Genomic DNA, 20,135 nt, shown 5'->3' on the forward strand with positions numbered 1-20,135 from the left:
TTGACTAAAGCCCAGTTATGCCCAGCTTTCCCCAAAAGAGGGATCGGAAAAATACTTATGAAATTACTTATCCTCTGAAATGTAGACTGCCTCAGTTAATTATATGTGTATATATATTGAGGATTTAGAAGGCTCTACATGAATTGATGTCTCTGACCAAGAGTGAGATGAACGACTGCTTTTGAGGACAAGTGACAATGTGTTCTTTCAGGTGCATATTAGGACCCTACATTGATTCCTGTCTATTATGTTCAGTGCATTCAGTCTTGTTTTTCCTCTAACAATTACATAAATCAAACAGGCATTTCCTAATGTTTAAGAGATACTTTTAAATAAGAAACTTGTTACGTGCAATTGTCACCAATCATTAGGTTAGAACATCTGGTCATGAGAATGAAATAACAAATTCTTACATTTGTGATGATGGCAATGGTTTATTTCTCTCAGACCAGTAATGTGGAGAATTTGTACAAACTAAAAGGCACCTGGGCACCTTTTCACACACAGCTTACATTTGTGCAGCGCTACAAAAACATGCCTTTGGGTGTTAATTTTTGGTAGGATCTTGAACTCCGCCTAGAAATAATATATTCCTGTCTATAGTGATTGATAAGAAAAAGGGCCTGTTGAATCTGATTACAATGGGGCGGGGAGTTTGAATCATTTCCAGCAAGGTGGCTACTGCAGCTTCAGTGTCATTCTCGTGGACATTTAGGTAAGTTTTGTGAATAGCCTACAAGGAGAGAAAGCAATAATTAGTATTGACATTTCCCAAAATTTTATTATATAGTTTATTTGTGGTGCTACACAATGTAGGTATGTAATGTTTTCTGAGCTTTTGTTTCCTTGTCATATGTCCCATGATCTATTGATATTAATTGCCCAACATAAGAAAATGAGAGTTAGACTAGATCAAGGTAAAGGTATCTCTAGTCCACCACTTTATTTAAAGCTAGTGGCTACCAGTAACTTTGGGAAACTTGTCAGCTGGAAACGAATGGAGTCCCTCCGGCCATCTCACATTCCCAAAGCAACTGGTCTACAGAATCTTCTTTTCTCTGCTCTCCAAGCACCACGATTGTCAGCCATTTGTGGGCCTACCTGTTGTTGAGGACCCAAACCAATACTAAGGGGCTGAGAGGAAAGAAACCAAGGATTAATATTTACTTGGTCTAGGATTTTATTTTGTAGCTCATTTGCAGTGCTTCAAATGTAGGTTTGCAATGTTTAATGTGTCAAGGTGTTTGTAATGGAGCAGGTCACTATATTGTAAATTAAAATCTTGAACATATGAAATGTACTCATGTAAGTAAAATATGTAAACCTATTACAGAGGCTTTTTCTCTATATAAAGGTATCTCTGTGAAAGCATTACTTTACTGCTCTGCTTCAGGAGCAGTCAGGTTGCTCTGGTATAGGATCGGTCATGCTGATGTATTGTACAGTGGTGCCTCGCAAGACAAATGCCTCGCAGGACAAAAAACTCAGAAGACAAATGGTTTTGGTAATAGGGGTTGATGACTCGCAAGACAAATGTTCCTATGACCATGCTTCACAAGAAGAATGTTTTCCACTTTTTGTTCCTGCCTCATGTTTGTTGATTTTTAAATGATTTCTATGATATTTTAAAAGTTATAAAGTCTTTTTATTGGAATTTTTGAAATCATCTGCACAATACGTATGGCTTTAAAGAAAACTTAATAAACCCTTTGTAAACCAAATTTGACTTTGTTCTGACTTTGCTTGCCCATAGGTATGCATTAATAAGATTTCAATGCATTCCTATGGGAAAACGCGTTTCACAAGACAAATTTTTCGCGAGACAACATTAACGGTGGAACGAATTAAATTTGTCTTGCGAGGCACCACTGTACTAGGTTGTACCAGTTACTGTATATGGATATGCTGTTATGTTATCATGTTATGCTGTTATGTTAAGCTGTTATGCTGAAGATAAGCTGTTATAAGTTATATATGTAAATACAAAGTATTTTTCTAAACTACCGTAAGTATGTCCTGTCTTAAGTTTTGCATCCAGAGTTAAAGGAAGAGTACTGAATTTTGTTAAGTTTCCACCAGTTCTCCCAAGGGAGCCTCATTCTTTCTTGAATCAGCTTAAAACATTTCTGCTAGTACATGTTTCTGTACACACGTTCAAAGTATAGCAGGTATACTCGGAACAGAATGAGAGTTTCTTTCCTTGTCATTTGTCCCATGATCCATTGATATTACTCTCAGTGTAAGAAGATAAGAGTTAGGCTAGATCAAAGGGCTTTCTAGTCTAGTACCTTGTTTAAAGCCATTGATTGCCCCTTATTTAGGGGAAACCTGCCTGCTGGACATGAGTGGAGCAGGTCCCTCCATCTCACATTCTCAAGCAGCTAGTCTACAGAATCTTCTTACCTCTGTTGTTTGACATGATATCCAGGCACCATAACTGACATTCATTTGTAGTCTTACATTTTGTTGAGAACCCAAACCAACAAAAAATGACATTCACCTTTGCAGTGGGGCTGAGGGACATTTTTCAGATTTTCTGGCTATCTGGGGGTTGCATTACCAAAGGAGGGCTAAAGTAAGAAGGGTTCACTTCCCCCCCACATGAAGAATATCTTCTCATGTAAAGGAGTTCTCAGCAAGAGATGCAAGTACTCTGCTCCTATTATCATAATTATATTTCTTTGTAATTCAATTCTTTTTCTACTGGAAAGCAAGTGAACACAAAATCTTTGGGTTGATATATTTTACATGATAAATTCAGGGGAGCATACCTTGGAAACCTTCAGGTTAGGTTTCCCAGTCATTCCAGATAAATCTGCACGGTCATCGAATACATCAGTGATCCCCATCTTTTGCAATGTATTCTTAATATCATAGCTACCAGATATTGAGAACCTTGGAAGGAATAGTTCTACTCTCCTGTGGAAAGAAAGGTCAGAGAGTGATAAGGAGTCATTCTAATATAATATATACAGGCTATGCAAAAGCCAATGCAGAGACCAAACCTTTCTGTGCAAGTACTGTAGTTAGAAAGCACTGCCATGTGTGGTGGTCATTAGACCGTTGGGTTCAGGACTTGTCTCATTAGTTGAGGTCTAGCCTTTGATCTGTTACAGAAGACTTGCTCACCTTCCTCGCAATGAGTTCAACCATTTGAACAGACGGTCTTCTCCCAGAGCCTGTTCCACATGTTTCAATTTCCCTTGATCAGGAAGGATAAAGAGGGCCGAGGCACCACCCTTGTAAGGAAGCTCCACCACCTCGCAGGACAGATCTGCATCACGGTAAGTCTTGACATATGACGTTTTGCGCATCATAGGAACCTTTACCGTTGTCTTCTTATCCACAAAGAAATCAGCTTCACGAGTTGCCTGAGAATTGAAAGGCTTTTCCCAATAGGCTTAGGAAGAAAAAGACACAAGCATGAAGGTAAGTGTGGGATGTAAAAAAAAAAATTCAAGTCCTATTTGGACTATTGCTTGATTACCTATGAGACTAAATTTGGTGAGGATTGGTCTCATCTGTTTATCATCCCTTTTGTCTGCTTGCTGACACTGTGATTGCCTGATTCAGTGCAAAGAGTGCTCACAGGCGTGTCAGTTTCCCTCAACCAAATACCCACTGTGTCCAAACTGTTTCCTTAAAAAAATAGGAATAAACGGATTTCGCTCAGCACTGAACCATGCTATCATGAGGGATATAGGACAAGAGAAAGTGAGATTGGTGGTGGTGGCAATGGCCAATTATCTCTTGTGAGCACTTTAAGGCAGCCTTTAGTGTTGGAGCTGAATGCAACCTGCCCCTGGCTGAAAACAGTCTGGAAGACTACAGAGGTTTCATCCAGAAAAACTGAATTTCCATGGGTGTAAATCACAGCAGAGCAAACTGTGCCCCCACCCCCGTAATCACATCCTTACTTCCCAATCAACACAACTCATTTGCAGTAAAGTTACTACAAAAATATTCTTCTTTTGACTTGATGCAGTATTGACAAGACTGTAGAGTGTCATTTCCCTTCTCAGCTTAGAAAATGTCTCTACCACTAGAAATGAGAAGTTTGCGTTTCTCATCCCTAAAATGGGTTGGATTATCTCTCAGGAAAAAAGTGACAACAAATCTACCAGACAGGATAGTGTTTTCTGGGACCGCTTAAACAATGAAGTCATTTATAGCAGCAGAAAAAAAAAGGAAAATTACAAATGTATCCAATAAAAAAAGTATGGAAATGTTTTTAGAAAAATAAAGACCACCAGACATACCTTTCAAGAAGACATGGTTTACAAGAACCATCACAGAATCTGGGCGGAGACCCTTGACTGCATCTTTTATATGGGTTTTATTTTCTATGTAACTGTTGATCTGCTTTTCAACTTCAAAAGTATTCTTGAAGTTGGCAGGAAAAATCTCTGCTTGATAACAATGTTTGGCATCCTTCACAAACTTCTTCAGAAGATGCACTCTGTCATGAATGAAAAGGGCATTTCCAATGTTCAGCTCAAGTTCAGCCTTGGGGTGGTTTAGCATTTGGAGAAGGTGACGAAACCCGTCGTGGATTTCCTGCTCACTGATCTCCGTCTCGTTGAAGCCAAGTCCTGTCAAAATCTGGTTCAGGGTGGTGGATTTAGCTCCCAGGGACAGGAAGGCAAGGGCAGTGGAAAGGCTCAGAGGAGAAAAAAACACGTTCTTATCACCAGCCTCTGAAACGATTTGGCGGAAGAATTTAAAAGCAAAGTTGACATTGCTTCTGGAGATCTTTTGATAAGACAAAGAGTCAGGAGATTCAGTTGGATGATGGTGGTCATCAGCATCTTTACCATAACGGCCAGGGACATGGTGATTGTTTGCAAAACCACAGATCCCCAGAAGAAACAAACAGAGGTAGAAATTCAACATGATGTTGAATGGAAACTAATCTGGAAAGGAAGAATCACATTATTAACTGGTTGCAAAAGCAACTTGATCACAGTTATCCTTGTACAGCAAGTGGCCTCACGCCAACAGGGGAAGTGATTCGTGTGTCTTTTGCTGCCGTTCTTTTTTGCAGGTTTCGAGATATTTCTTTCTTTTGGCTTGATTTGGGGAGATGATTTTGGGTGCCTGTTTAGTGAAAAACCATAGCGTCCATTGGGGACTTATCCTATTACAAATGGCCTTTTCAGATACAGTAATTACAATTAGCCAATGGGGATGGGGTGGGGTGTGAGGAGGAGAAAGAGCTTATATTTCAGGTCACTGATGGTCAGCTTCCAATGGGCTGTTCAATTTTTCACATTTTATTGTGTCTGTATTGTTTAAATAGACTAATGCAATTCCCCACATTTATTTGTGCCATGCTTAACCTCTAGCATGCCACTGCCAATTAAGAAGACATAATAAAAGCTTTTATGCAAACATCTAAAAGGAAATTGACCACACATCAAAAGAAGACTTACAATCGTATGTGACTGAAACGCCAAATAGGGAGCAAAGTAGTACGAAATGTAGTTTGAAAGTTTTCTTATTATTGCTTATTATTGAATCTTGGTTTGTGTAAGCTGCAGTGAATTGTGGTCTGGCCACTAGATAGGTGGGGTAAACTTTAAAGAGTAAAATAAATAAAAATTAGCCTAGGGGACAGAAATGAATTAAGGGGACGATTCTTATATTTCTGTGAATCCAACCTTATGTTTATTGTAAGTACAGGCTTCACACAACCAAAGAGATGGCTGTGGAAGTGGAAACCATCAGATGGTCAATAGAGAACTCAAATAGAGACCATAAATGGAAGCATGAGATGGAGAAGCTGTATTCTCTCTACCAAAACAAGATCAGGAGCAGATTGTTGGACTGATCATGAACTGTTTCGTATCTAATATTAGAGTAAAGCTGACTACTAATAGTATCAAAATATAATTTAAACAATATTCCTGAAGAATTTAAATACATTTAAAGGCAAATTTCCATCTCTTAACTCTACTTGCATGAAAATTGTATTCCTATATATCACCAGGAGAACTGTGGATTGACGCCAGGGATATTATTAGGGAGGAATGCAAAAAGACAATTCATGTAGTAAAACAAAAAGAAGGGCCTAAATGGATGAAAGAAGAAACACTTAAAATTTTAAAAGAAAGACAAAAAAGAAGACTAAAAAACAAGAAAACAAGAGATCCCATTCAGAAAACCAAAGGGAAATTCATGCCTAGATCAGGGATGGTGAATGTCCAACAGAAGAGAAAGAGAGAGAGAAAGTGGAAACAGTGTACGGAAGGTCTATAGAGAGGAGATATAAGGCTGACACAACCCAAAGGGCCAAATGACACTGTTGGGAGGGAAAGAAACCAGGAGTAGAGGAGGTGGTCTTGGGGGAAGAGAGCAGGGAAGAGATGGGATGGCACTCTGCTCAGAGGCAGGACCAGCATTTGGCTTTGGAAAGGAAAGCTAGACGCTAAATCGGACAATCTTCTGAATACTCAGAGTACTGTATACCCCCACGACTGTAAATTCCACAGAATGTGAAACTCAAGGAAGATCACACACACACACACACACACACACACACACACACACACACACACACACACACACACACACACACACACACACACACACACACACACGTCTCGTTAGATGGAAACTCCTGTTAATTTCTACAAGAATAACTAACGATTGCCACTACCATTCAAAAACCACCAGGAGGGCTGTATGCATTGCCCCCACCTGCTTTATGCTCTGTTTTTAAATGATCCATTTTTGGAGAGCTTTTTTTGGGACAATAAGGAGGAGGGACAAGAAGGACAATGACAGCAATCAATGGAATTGCCAACGTTTTGGTGAATCAGGAGCATTAATTAATGCAATTGCAGACCACTCTAGTAAGCAATTCATTTTCCTTAGATTAGATTAAATTACATTAGATTAGGTTTGAAAAAGTCAAATTGATACTTACATGGAAAAGGGAATTTTGGTACGAGCTGTGCAAAGTCTTTGCACTGGGCTTTCCTTTATATATACAGTGGGGCACCCTTGAGAAATATGTGCTCTTCAACAAACATTAAGCTGAGCAAATAGTTTCTGCGGGCGTAGGTCTCAGCAGAACCAGAAAGACTGTAATCCTAAGAATCCTGAAGTCAGTTAATTGACGGTGCCATGGGATGGGTAATACGGGTCTATCAGTGAAATGGCGGAGGAAGGAATAGGCACACAGCCTCTGCTGGTTGGGATTACACTCCTTCTGAATAAACAAATACTCAAGTTGGGCGTGCTCCACGATTCATCTCTGAGCCTGGAAGCCAAGCATTTGGCCGTGGCAAAGGGTGCATTTGCATAGTTGCAACTAGTATGTTGGCTGCACCCATTGCTGGAGGGATCTGATCAGGGAATGGCGACACATCCTGGGTGGATCACTGGAGCACATTCCATGTGGGACTGCCTTCAAAAAGGGTTTGGAAACTTCAGGGAGTTGAGAATACTACAGCCAAATGATTAAACCGAGACTGCTTGCTGGAATCATGTAACCATGTTTCGGGCACAATTCAAAGTGCTGGCTTTAATCCATAAAATCTTAAATGGCTTGGGGGCCAAGCTATCTCCTTGGCTATGTCTACCTTGATGAGTCTGTCCGGGCAGTGAATTCCATGAGTAAAGGATATGCTTGAAACTCCACACATCCCTATATTTCCCTCCTTATGTGTATGTTTAAGTGGGAGTGAATAAGGCTGAACTTCATAATTTATTTTACTATAAATATCTATAAAGTCTTAAATGGCTTTGGGCCAAGCTATTTCTGGAACTATATATACCTTGATTAGCTTGTCCCGGGCATTTAGATCATCAAGGGAGGCCTTTCTTTCAGTACCACCCCTTTCTCAGGCACACTTGTTGGTGATATGGAAGTCTTCCCTGTTTCTGCATCCAGACTCTGGAACTCCCACCCAGAGGAGGTCAGGCTGGGTCCATCTTTGCTGTCCTTCTACAAGCAGACAATGACCTTTCCCTTCTGGCAGGCTTTCCCTTAATGATTGGCTGCCTGAGAGGGATTTTTCAATGGACTGTTGTGCTTCGTTGCTTTTAATCTGCTTTTGGTGGTTGATTTTCTTTACTGTTTTTACCATGGTACTGATTTGATACTTTTTTACTATTTGAATGTTTATTGTTTTTAATTTTTAATAATTTGGTCACTTCTTCAGACATAAGAGTCAGAATATAGACAATTCATGGTAAATTATTCATGCAAGTCTCTATATTAGACAATGATGTTTGGGTGCATTTCACACCTTGTAATAATTTAAGACCCCTGTTTTAGTATTTACCGGTAGTTCTTTGGAAACTTGAGTCTGTAAATAGCAACAATGATTAAAAGGAAAAATAACCAGCAGAAACAACATGTGGCAATGTAGAGAATGACAGAGTTTACCTTTGAGCCCTATCCTGAAAGGTCAGTCCTTCAGGACAAGCCTCAAAGGAAAATAACCATAGGTGACAACACATAAAGTTATCAGATTTGGTAAAGACTTAAGAAGCATTTGCACACTGAGATGTGTGTCCAGCATGTGTATATTATTCACCTCAGCTATTTCCCTCTGGATTCTTTGAGTACTGTTGTAGGTTCTTCTGTAATTTTTCTTCTTCAGAATAGCAGTTTTGATATATTGTGAAGGGTGCTAGTAGACTGAAGTAATCCGAGACAAGTTTCTATGTACTGTAGTGCAATTTCTGATGTCCTAATTATATCCATTAATTCTTTTGAACAGAGACTGCCCTGTTTGTCATATGTTAGAGTCCATTGTTGGAAAAAAAATGGCATAGATCACATTAACAAAGGAACAAGTAAAAGCACCCTTGAAGTTGCAGGTGACATTGCTGGGTTGTATTATTGTGTTGCAAAAGTAAATGGCAGATCTGGAATCTGGGTTTCTAAGAAAAGTATAATCCCCATTGTTGCATCAGTGTTGTATAACTCATGTGGCAATAGTTCCTTTAGATTGTGGGGTTGTCTGTAAGCAAGTATAAGTTTTCATCAAGGACTTGGCAGATTGTCAAGGTTGGGTTGGAGATCATTTATGATTTATTATTTATTTATTATTTATTTTATTTATATGCCGCCCACACTATCCAAAGGTCTCTGGACGGCTTACAGCATTTAAAATACAATAAAAATTCAGAACAGTTTAAATACAATTAAAATATATAAAAAACTTGCCATTGGACCCACAGCTAATATTATTTCAATTAAAAGCCTTCTGGAACAGGAAGGTTTTGACCTGGTGCCAAAATGTCATCAGCGTCGGTGCCAGACGAATCTCAGTTGGGAGGGCATTCCATAGTCTGGGGGCAGCTGCCGAAAAGGCCCTTTGTCTACAAGCCGTCCCTCTTACCTCCTTAAGGGATGGCTCTTTCAAAAGGGCCCTCTGGCTTGATCTTAACTGCCGGGTAGGCTCATATGGAAGGAGGCTGTCCTTCAGGTATCCAGGGCCCAAGCTGTTTAGGGCTTTATATGTCAAAACAAGCACTTTGAATTGGGCCCGGGCAGCAACTGGTAGCCAATGTAACTTATACGGAATCGGCTTGATATGTTCCCTGGTGGCCTCACCACTCGCCAGCCATGCAGCTCAATTCTGAACCAGTTGCAGTCGCCGGGCCATCTTCAAAGGCAGCCCCACTTAAGAGCGCATTGCAGTAATCTATGCGGGATGTTACCAGTGCATTGTAACTGTCATGAGACTCCACTCATCCAGGTAGGGCTGTAGCTGGTATAATTTCCGCAGCTGAAGGAAGGCGCCCCTGGCCACCGAGTCCACCTGGGCTTCCAGTGTTAGACTGGGATCCAGGAGCACCCCCAAACTGTGGACCCTGTCTCTTAGGGGGAGTGTAACCCCATTTAGGGCAGGAAAATGGCCCTCCAGCCTATCTGGTGAAGCACCAACTAACAGCACTTCTGTCTTGTCTGGATTGAGTTTCAGTTTATTAACCCTCATCCAGTCCATTATCAGGTCCAGACACAAGTTCAGCACAGAAACTGCCTCACCTGGATTGGTGGAAAACGAGAGGTAGAGATGAGTACAATGGTGCCTCACATAACGAGCACCCCGTAGAGTGATTAAATCGCTTAACGAGGGGCTCTTGGCCATCGCTGGAGCATTCGCTCAGCGATGGCCCCTATGGAGGTTTTTCGCATTGCGATATTCGCTAAGCGATTCGCTTAGCGAATATCGCATAATGAAGCGGGGGAGAACAGCTGATCGGCGGTTCCAAAATGGCTGCCGGAAGGTCCCCGCCGCATTTTCGCGCCCTGCCCTCGCTTACTGAGGGCGCAAAAATGGTGGTGCTATGGAAGAACTTCGCACAACGGTGAGTTTTCAAGCCATAGGAACGCATTGAACAAAGTAAAATGCGTTTCTATGGCTTTTTTATTTCCGCACAGCGATGTTTCCCATAGCGAGGGTTAATCCAGAACAGATTAACCTCGCTATGCGAGGCACCACTGTATCATCAGCATATTACTAACTCCTCAGCCCAAACCTCCTGATGACCTCTCCCAGCGGTTTCATGTAGATGTTGAACAGCATGGGGGACAGTATTGAGCCCTGAGGAACCCCATGATATAACTGCCATGGGGCAGAGCAACTGTCCTCCAGCATCACCTTCTGGACACGGTCAGCCAGGAAGGAGCGGAACCACCATAAAGCGGTGCCCCCAACTCCCAACCCAGCCAGAAGGACACCATGGTTGATGGTGTCGAAAGCCACTGAGAGGTCCAGGAGTATCAACAGGTTCACACTCCCCCTGTCTCTCTCCCTGCAAAGGCCATTGTACAGGGCGACCAAGGCAGTCTCCGTACCAAAACCCGACCTGAAACCCGATTGAAATGGATCCACAAAATCCATTTCATCCATCAGCGCCTGTAGTTGCCCGGCCACAACCCACTCCAACACTTTGCCCAAATAAGGGAGGTTCGCCACTGGTCGGTAGTTAACCACCAGCCTTGGGTCCAGGTTAGGCTTTGAAAGGAGTGGCTGAATTACCACCTCTTTGAAGGTCGTAGGAACCACTCCTTCTCTCAAAGAGGCCTCCTGGATCCAGGTGCAACCCCCCCTGGCAGATCTTCCAATTAGCCAAAGTGGGCAAGGGTCGAGCGGAGTGGTGGTAGAACGGACAGATCCAAGCACCCTGTCCACATCCTCAGGTCTCAACAGCTGAAACTCATCCATTAATGTTTGACCTAAGCACGGTGCACTGGACACATCCTCTGATTCTGCAGTAACTGTGGAGTCCAACCTACTGCGAATCTGAGTGATTTTCCCCTCAAAATGGGTGGCAAACTCATCACAGTGAGCTGATTAGCAGTCTGGGACCTCCACCAGATTTCCCGGTTGAAGAAGATCCCGGACCACCCGAAACAGCTCTGCTGGACAACATTCTGAGGAGGCAATATGGCTGGAGAAATATTGCTGTTTTGCCAGCCGTATTGCCATGAAATAGGCCCGATAATGGGCTCTAAGTCGTGTTTGATCAGACTCCCAGTAGGATTTCCTCCACCTGCACTCCAGCTGTCTCCCCTCTCGCTTCATCACCCACAGTTCAGAAGTATACCAAGGAGCTGTCTGGGCTCAGCGAGCAGGGAGAGGGCACTTAGGCGCAATCATGTCAACCGCCCGTGTCAACTCCCTATTCCATAGGGTGACCTGAGCTTCGACAGGAGCGCTGACCATATCAGACAGATAAACCCCCCAGAGCATTCAGGAATCCATCTGGATCCATTAGTCTCTGACGGCGGATCATCTTAATAGATCCCCCACCCTTGCAGAGGGGAGAAGAAGCTAATAGACTAAACTTGACCAGGAAGTGGTCTGACCATGACAATCAGCCCCTCCACATCCAAACCACCATCTTCCAGTCTCATTGAGAAAACCAGGTCCAAAGTATGGCCCTTCCCATGTGTCGGGCTGATGACACCTTGAGACAGCCCCATGGTTGTCATGGTGGCCATGAAGTCCTGAGGTGCCCCAGTCAAGGCATCCCCAGCATAGATGTTGAGGTCCCCCAGCACCAACAGCCTGGGAGCCCTCAACACCATGTCCGAGACTGCCTCTGTCAGCTCAGGCAGGAAGACGGTTGGTACGCAGTAGGGTGGGCGGTACACCAACAGAATCCCCAATCTGTCTTGTAAGATCAACACACAATACAGGCCCTCAAGACCTCCTCTCAAAGGGATAGGAAGCCTGGTCAAGGAGATACAACTCCTATAGACCATAGCAACTCCCCCTCCCCGACCCTCTGAGCGACATTGGTGCTGGACTGAGTACCCAGGCAGACACAGCTGAGAGAGGGGAACACCACCGTCCTCTCCCACCCAGGTCTCAGTAATGCATGCCAGGTCAGCACCCTCATCCAGAATTACATCATGGATGAAGGCAGTTTTATTTTGTACTGACCTGGCATTCATCAACAGCACCGTGTGGCTTGAGGGTTTGCTGATATGGTCACCTGATACCATCTGGTTGGGGGTAGGACGAGAAGAGGGGATAGATGTAAGATATCTAACCTCTCTTCTCCTGCGCGGGCATGTTCTACCCCCACCACCATTCCTTCCTCTACCCAGCACCACCTCAATGGCTGACCCCTCCAACACCCTCCCCCCTTCCTGTTTTCTAAAATCCACTGTGGTTCTCTTCTTAATTGATGGCAATTAATCACAATTTAAAAAAGTTTTTAAAATATATAAAATAAAACCTTTCTAAAGCCCCTTCTCCCCCCCCCCCGCCTCATGGCTCATGTTGAGAGGGGGGTGAGGCAGCCAGGAGCAGCAGGGCCCAGTCCTGCAGACACAGACGGAGGCTGATGTGTGTGATTACAACTCTGTGCTAGTCCAGTCCTCTGAAGATGCCAGCCACAGACATTGGTGAAATGTCAGGAAGAACAACCTTCAGAACACAGCCAAAGAGCCCCAAAAACCTAAAACAATCATTAGATCCCGGCCATGAAAGCCTTCATGAATGCTATTTGCTTTGTTTACTTTTATTCATTATAAATTATAATTTATTAATAGAACTGTAATCTGCATTTTATTGTTTACATCCTCAAAGAATGGTAAGCTGTTTTGAAATCAAGCATAATCAAAAATCATTTTATTCATTTCACACATGCAATAAACCACACAAACTGCAAAAACACATACTCCTTAAAATGAATAGAAAATTATTCTTAAGGTGTAGCAGTCTATTTGTTGAGCTTCAAAATTTGTCCCATGATCAACTGATATTACTTTCCCAATATAGGAAGAGTCTGACTATGTCAAGGCAAAGGTCTATGTAGTTCAGCATCTTGTTTAAAACCAGTGCCCACCATAAACCAATGGGAACTTTGCCAGCTAGGCATGTGTGGAGTCGGTCCCTCCATCTCAATTTCCAAAGCAACTGGTCTACAGAGTCTTCTTGCTTTTGTTACTTGATTTACACATGCTGTGGCTAGCTGCCACTTATGGTTCTCACTGAGAACCCAAACCAACTCTAACCATAGCTGAGGTCCATTTTCCAGATTTTCTGGTAATCTGAAGGCTACAGTTCCAAAGGAGAAGGGCTAAAAGAGGAAGAAACTTTGGCCGCTACATGGAGAATATCTTCACATGTGAAGCAGTTCTCAGCAAGAGATGGAGGTGTTCCACGCCTCTTATCATCGTTATATTTTCCAAAAAGCAAATGAATGCAGAATCCTTGGATCAATGTAAATGGATTTAGAAGAACATACCTTGGAAACCTTCAGTTCAGGCCTCCCTGTTATTCCAAATAAATCTGCATATCAGTGACACCCAGCTTTTGTAATAAATTCTTAACACCATAGCTACCAGATATTGAAAATCTTGAGTTCTATTCTCCTGTTGAAAGAAAAATCAGAGGGTGGTAAGGAGTCATTCTGATATAACATATATAGGATATACCACAACGAATACATACACCAGACATTTCCCTGTAAGTATTTATGAAACATTGTCATGTGTGATGTTCCTTGGACCATTTTATTCATGATGTACCTCTTTAGCCCAGGGCTAACACTCAACCTATTGCAAAACATCTACTTACTCTTGCAAGGAGTTCAACCATTTGATTAGAAGATCTTTCCCCAGAGCCTCCTCCACCTGTTTCAATTTCCCTTGATCAGGGAGGATGAAAAGTGCTGAAGCACCACCCTTGTTAAGGAAGCTGCACCACTTGGCAAGCAGATCTGCACTGCGGTAAGTCTTAAAATTGCTGTCTTTGTTCATCATAGGAACTTTGACTGTTGTCTTCTTATCCTCAAAGAAATAGGCTTCACGGGTTTCCTCATAACTGAAAGGATTTTCCCTGATAGGCTTTGGAGGTAAAAGATGAAAGCATGGAGGTTAGTGTGGGATGTTCAAAGGGTTTTCAATCCCCATTTGGAAATTTGCCTGACTGTAAAGGAGACTAAATGCAAGGATGGGGCCATAATTGTTGTCCTCATGAGTTTGACATCCTTTTCATCTGTATTATTGCTTAATCCAATGGAAAGACATGCTCATGGGCTTGCCATTTCCCCCCCAACTGAGGATGCACTGTTTCCAAACTGTTTTATTTTTAAAAGGAACAGAAAAGGGTTTCATTCAACATTGAAACATGCTAATACAACAAAGTCCGAATAGTCAAAGCTATGGTTTTTCCAGTAGCGATGTATGGAAATGAGAGCTGGACCATAAAGAAGGCTGACCGCCGAAGAATTGATGCCTTTGAATTGTGGTGCTGGAGGAGACTCTTGAAAATCCCCTGGACTGCACGGAGAACAAACCTATCAGTTCTAAAGGAAATCAACCCTGAGTGCTCACTGGAAGGACAGATCCTGAAGCTGAGGCTCCAGAACTTTGGCCATCTCATGAGAAGAAAAGACTCCTTGGAAAAAACCTTGATGTTAGGAAAGTGTGAAGGCAAGAGGAGAAGGGGACGACCGAGGATGAGATGGCTGGACACTGTCTGCAAAGCAACCAAGATGAATTTGACACAACTCCGGGAGGCAGTGGAAGACAGGAGGGCCTGGCGTGCCCTGGTCAATGGGGTCATGAAGAGTCGGACATGACAAAACGACTAAACGACGACGACAAATACAACATTGGAGAAAAATTAAAAGAGAGAGAATGGCAGCAATAGCCAATTGCATGTTAGCACCTTAAGACAGCTTTTGCAGTTGGAGCCCCTGCCTCTCATTCCTGCAAATTGTTGTCTGGATGATGGCAGAGATTTTACCTAGAAAAATAAAATTTTCATGGATTCATTGCAGATCAAACCATTCCCTCCCTCCTGTAGTACCTTACCTTCTAATCAACACATCTCATTAACAGAACAATATTACAGCTGGATAAACGCATTGGCAAAGCAGCTACCATGTTCTCTAGACTCACAAAGAGAGTGTGGCTCAATAAGAAGCTGACGGCATATAACAAGATCCAGGTCTACGGAGCCTGTGTCCTGAGTACACTCCTGTACTGCAGTGAGTCCTGGACCCTTTGTGCATGGCAGGAGAGGAAACTGAACATGTTCCACATGTGCTGTCTCTGACTCATTTTTGGTATCACCTGGCAGGACAAAATTCCAAATAGAGTAGTCCTAGAATGAGGTGGAATTTTTAGCATGTATACATTACTGAAACAGTGATGTCTAAGTCGGCTTGGGCATGTTGTGACAATGGCTGATGGTGAGATTTCAAAAGATCTCCTGTATGGAGAATGAGTGTAGGGAAAGCGCCCCAGAGGGAGACCACAGCTACGATACGAGGACATCTGCAAGCGGGATCTGAAGGCCTTAGGAGTGGACCTCAGCAAATGGGAAACTCTGACATCTGAGTGTTCAGCCTGGAAGCAGGCTTTGCATCACAGCCTCTTCCAATTTGAAGAGACCCTTGTCCACCAGGCCAAGGCAAAGAGGAAGTCACAAAAACAGCAAAACCAGGGAGCTGGACAGGGGACAGATTGCATTTGTCTTTAGTGTGGAAGAGATTGTCACTCTCGATTGGCCTCCTCAGCCACACTAGAGGCTGTTCCAAGTCCTCCATACAGAGCATGTTACCACAGTCTCTCGAGACTGAAGGATGCCTACCTAGTACCAGAAAAAAAAACTTTCAAGAAGATACAGTTTAAAGAACCATTGCAGTCTCTAGGCTGAGACCCTTGACAGCATCTTTTATATAGTTTTTATTTTCTACTTAACTATTGATCTACTTCTCCGCTTCAGAAGAATTCTTGAAGTTAGCAGGAAAAACCTCTGCCTGATAACAATGTTTGGCATCCTTCACAAACTTCTCCAGAAGATCCACTTGGTCATGAGTGAAAAGGGCATTTCCAATGTTCAGCTCAAGTTCAGCCTTGGGGCGGTTTAGCATTTGGAGAAGGTGACGAAACCCGTCGTGGATTTCCTGCTCACTGATCTCTGTCTCATTGAAGCCAAGTCCAGACAAAAGCTGGCTCAGGGTGGCGGATTTCGCTCCCAGGGACAGGAAGGCAGAGGCGGTGGAAAGTCTCAGGGGAGAGAAAAACACATTCTCGTCACCAGCCTCCGAAACAATTTGGCAGAAGAATTTAAAAGCAAAGTTGGCATTGCTTCTGGAGATCTTTAAATAGAACAAATAATCAGGATTTTCAGTTGGATGATATTGGTCATGGTTGTGATCATCAGAACCTTTTTCTTGATGGCCAGGGGCATGGTGATTTTGTGCAAAACCACAGATCCCTAGAAGAAGCATATAGAGATAGAAATTCAATATGGTGTTGGACAGAATCTAATCTGGAAAGGAAGAAACACATTATTAACTGGTTGCTAAAGCACAAGATCATACGTAGATTTCCTTGTACAGCTGTCAGAAAGCAAGACTTCATTTGTAGTCTGGACTTTGAGCAGGATCTGCTGGATACTCTTGGTACTGCACAGTAATTGACTGTAATGCAAGGTCTGACCAAATAATATTAACCAGACTTTATGGAAAACCTATCAACATAATTGTCATTTAAGTCTATGCTCCAACTACCAATGAATGTGAAGACAAAATTAAAGCTTTTATGTAAACATCCAAAAGGAAACTGATCACATGCCGAAACAAGACATGCTTATAATCTTACGTGATTGGAACACAAAAATAAGGAGCAGAGCACAAGAAAATGTTGTTTGAAATGTTTCTTATTATTGCTTCTTAATGAATCTTGGTTTTTGTGGTGGATGCTTTTATTGTTAGCTGCGGGGAATAGTGGTCTGGCCACTAGATGGGTGGGGTAAAAATAAAATAAAATAATAAATAAAATATATAATATTTATTCTAGGAGACAGAAACGAATCAGGAGAATGATTCATATATTTCTGTGATGTCAATAATATATTTATTGCAAGTACATGCTTCATCACAACCGAACAGTGAAAATTACCAGATAGATGGTCAATACAGAAATCAAATAGACTACATCACTGGAAGCAGGAGATAGGAAAACTATATTCTCTCTGCCAAAACAAGACCAGGAGCAGATTGTAGGACTGATCATGAACTCTTAATATCCAACATTAGAGTAAAACTGAAAAAGAAACTAATCTAATTAGTTTATAAATATAACTTAAAAATTTAATTTAAGAACATTCCTGATGAATGGAAGAGTAGACAATAGGCAATACCTTTATAGACCACTAATAAAAATCGTACAATATATGAGCTTTTGTGGGTAAATCAAAGCAAAGTATTAAAAGTCCAAGAGTTCATGGCAATACGGATTTTGCCAGGAAAATTACTCTTGCCAAGAACCATGGATTAAGAGTCACTGTCTTGTCAAAATCAGAGAGAGAGAGAGAGAGAGAGACAGACAGACAGACAGACAGACAGACAGACAGAGACTTTTTCTGGACAAGTCAAAAAAGTGAATTTGATACTTACATCGAAAGAGGAATTTTGGCAGAAACTGTGAAAGTCTTTGCAATGGGTTTTCCTTTGTACAGTGAGGCACTGTTGAGAAATGTACACTCTTCAACAAATATTAAGCCGAGCAAATTGATCTGGAAAAAACAAATATTGATCAAAAGTTGCATTTGTGGATTACCAACAGTTCCAAGTTCAGAACTTTCTCTCCCTGAGAGTGAAGTTTCTGTGCAATGACAGGGTTCATAAGAAGTGCACCATGTGGCTTCCTGCTCCATCTTGCACCAGAAACATCATCCAATCCCATCATGTCTCTTTTGGAACTATGTAAAGAAGCATTAAACTGCCCATTAGTTGCTTGCTGAGGGCGTAGGTCTCAGCGGAAACATAATGACTTTAATCCTAAGAACTCTCATGTCACCCAGGTGACTGTGCTGTACAATCTACAGTGAGATGAGTAACACTCCCTCTTGTACTGAGCCAAAATAACTTGAAAGTAATTAAAGTGTTACTATTACATTGCCCAAGATGTCATGTTATCCCTCATTATGTCAGAATATTAATGTAACTTGGTAATCCCTTCATTATTATGAAAAAGAAAAACCCTACGGCTCACTCACTGTTTGTAACAAGTTGCTTTCAAACTCTGCTCATTTGGAAGGGAAATTCTTAATATTTTCTCAGAGGAGATTTATGCATTTTCATGAAGAGGTTCATCAATTAGAAAATATCACCAGGTGCTGCTATTAAATTTTTTCAGATAAGCAGGAAAAAGGGATGCCAAGCTTTACACAGGAAAAGCCAATCTCAGTGTTTCTAGTAATCATGCCAGCAATCAAGATGGTCTACCGGATCCCCTCTTGTGCTCATTATTATTCACGAAGAGATACCAAGCAAGGAGAAATCCCAGAACCTGACTCCTTTTTCATCACGTAACAAGTTTCCACCTGAGCACAAAGCAAGCATTACGGCTGGTTTTTTTGACAAGTTCTCAATGTTTTATTCTTTTTTTAAAGTGGAGTAATGAAAAAGTGAGTCCAACAAGGTTCCCTCTCAGGTGCATGCCTGCACACCTGCACGTGATTCCATCTCCTTCCACAAAGATTTCTTCCTCCTGCACACAGTCATCGTTTCCAGCTCCTTTGGTTCCGGTTGCAATGGATCCCCGCGTGAGTGGGGGTGAGTTGCACACACAAGCAAGGGCAAAGTTGCGCATGAGAAAGGCAAAGCCCTACCCAGCGAGGCTGAAAATTAGAGGGTATGTTGGAGCTCAGGAAGAAGAAGATGTTTTGTTTTGGATCTCCTCCCCATTTATCATTGAAATGACAGCTCAGGGTGGCCGTTGTCATGACTAGGTCATAAGCAGAGCTTGGTCATGCTGGGAGTTTATTACAGTTGTAGTCCAAAACAGTAACTTTTTCCTCTCTGGTTGTAAACCTAGAAGCTGAGGTTGAATAGAAGAATTGTTTTGAACAATAAATTTGGAGAAGCCCACTTTCCTAGATAATCAGAAAGACAGAGCATGGAACAATACTACTTTGGATGGCAGCTCCAGTAACCCCTTAGCCTACACAGCATTTAACATGCCAGCTAAGGATTCTGGGGACTGTACTGCAAACAAACAAACAAGCAAATGAAAAACGGGAACTTTGAGAAGTTTGGAGAAAAATGTTTCAGGAAGAGCAAGTGCTCTCAATTATAATCCTGTACAGATTACTCAGAAATAAACTGACAACAGAGGAGGACAAGCTTTTGGGGCCATCTCAGAACGATGCCTTTGTTTTCTGCCACTTAAAATTTTAGTGCCTAGCACTTATTTCCTTTTTACAAAGGTTTACTCAATTGAGTGTGATTTTGTTGTTCTTTTGAGTGAGATTGGAGAATACTCATAATAGAAGTTGCCTTTCTAAAATCCTTGGAACTTCAATGGTTTAAGCCCAGTGTTAAGACTCATTCAGACTCATGACTTCACTGACATGCCACGTGATCAGAAGTGATGCTGTAGAATATCACATGTTTTCCCTTGCAAATTCCCCTCCATCCACCTGAACTTTGCTTTGAGCTTTCTGAAATGGAGAGGCCTGGTACTGGGAAAAATGTCTCATTGTCTTGCATTGCCTTATGAAGCAGCTGAGCCTTATTATATTATTACAGGAATCCATCCATCCATTGATCTGTGCTTGTTTGTAGCTTTCAAAATAAATGTGCAAAATTATGACTTCACGATACCTCATATCAGCTTCTTAGAGAACTACAGCCAT

At 42.1% G+C, this 20,135-nt stretch overlaps 1 protein-coding gene and 1 pseudogene across 2 annotated transcripts; both read right to left on the bottom strand.

The window, feature by feature from the left end:
* Positions 1-414: 414 nt before the first annotated feature.
* Positions 415-10,034, bottom strand: LOC140703011 (alpha-1-antitrypsin-like). The gene is made up of 4 exons (XM_072985225.2): positions 4,260-10,034; positions 3,130-3,400; positions 2,772-2,919; positions 415-733 (listed from the first exon to the last, which is right to left on the bottom strand). Exons 1-4 carry the CDS (start codon positions 4,891-4,893, stop codon positions 548-550), a joined length of 1,239 nt encoding a protein of 412 aa, XP_072841326.2. The 5' UTR covers positions 4,894-10,034; the 3' UTR covers positions 415-547.
* Positions 10,035-10,900: 866 nt separating this feature from the next.
* On the bottom strand, positions 10,901-19,002 carry LOC140704700 (alpha-1-antiproteinase-like; annotated as a pseudogene). The gene is made up of 4 exons (XR_013542500.1): positions 18,948-19,002; positions 17,893-17,961; positions 16,186-16,709; positions 10,901-14,338 (listed from the first exon to the last, which is right to left on the bottom strand). The product of XR_013542500.1 is annotated as an alpha-1-antiproteinase-like (transcript).
* Positions 19,003-20,135: the final 1,133 nt, after the last annotated feature.

Source organism: Pogona vitticeps, chromosome 1 (genome assembly GCF_051106095.1).
Source record: "Pogona vitticeps strain Pit_001003342236 chromosome 1, PviZW2.1, whole genome shotgun sequence".
In the NCBI taxonomy this organism is placed as follows: Eukaryota; Metazoa; Chordata; class Lepidosauria; order Squamata; family Agamidae; genus Pogona; species Pogona vitticeps.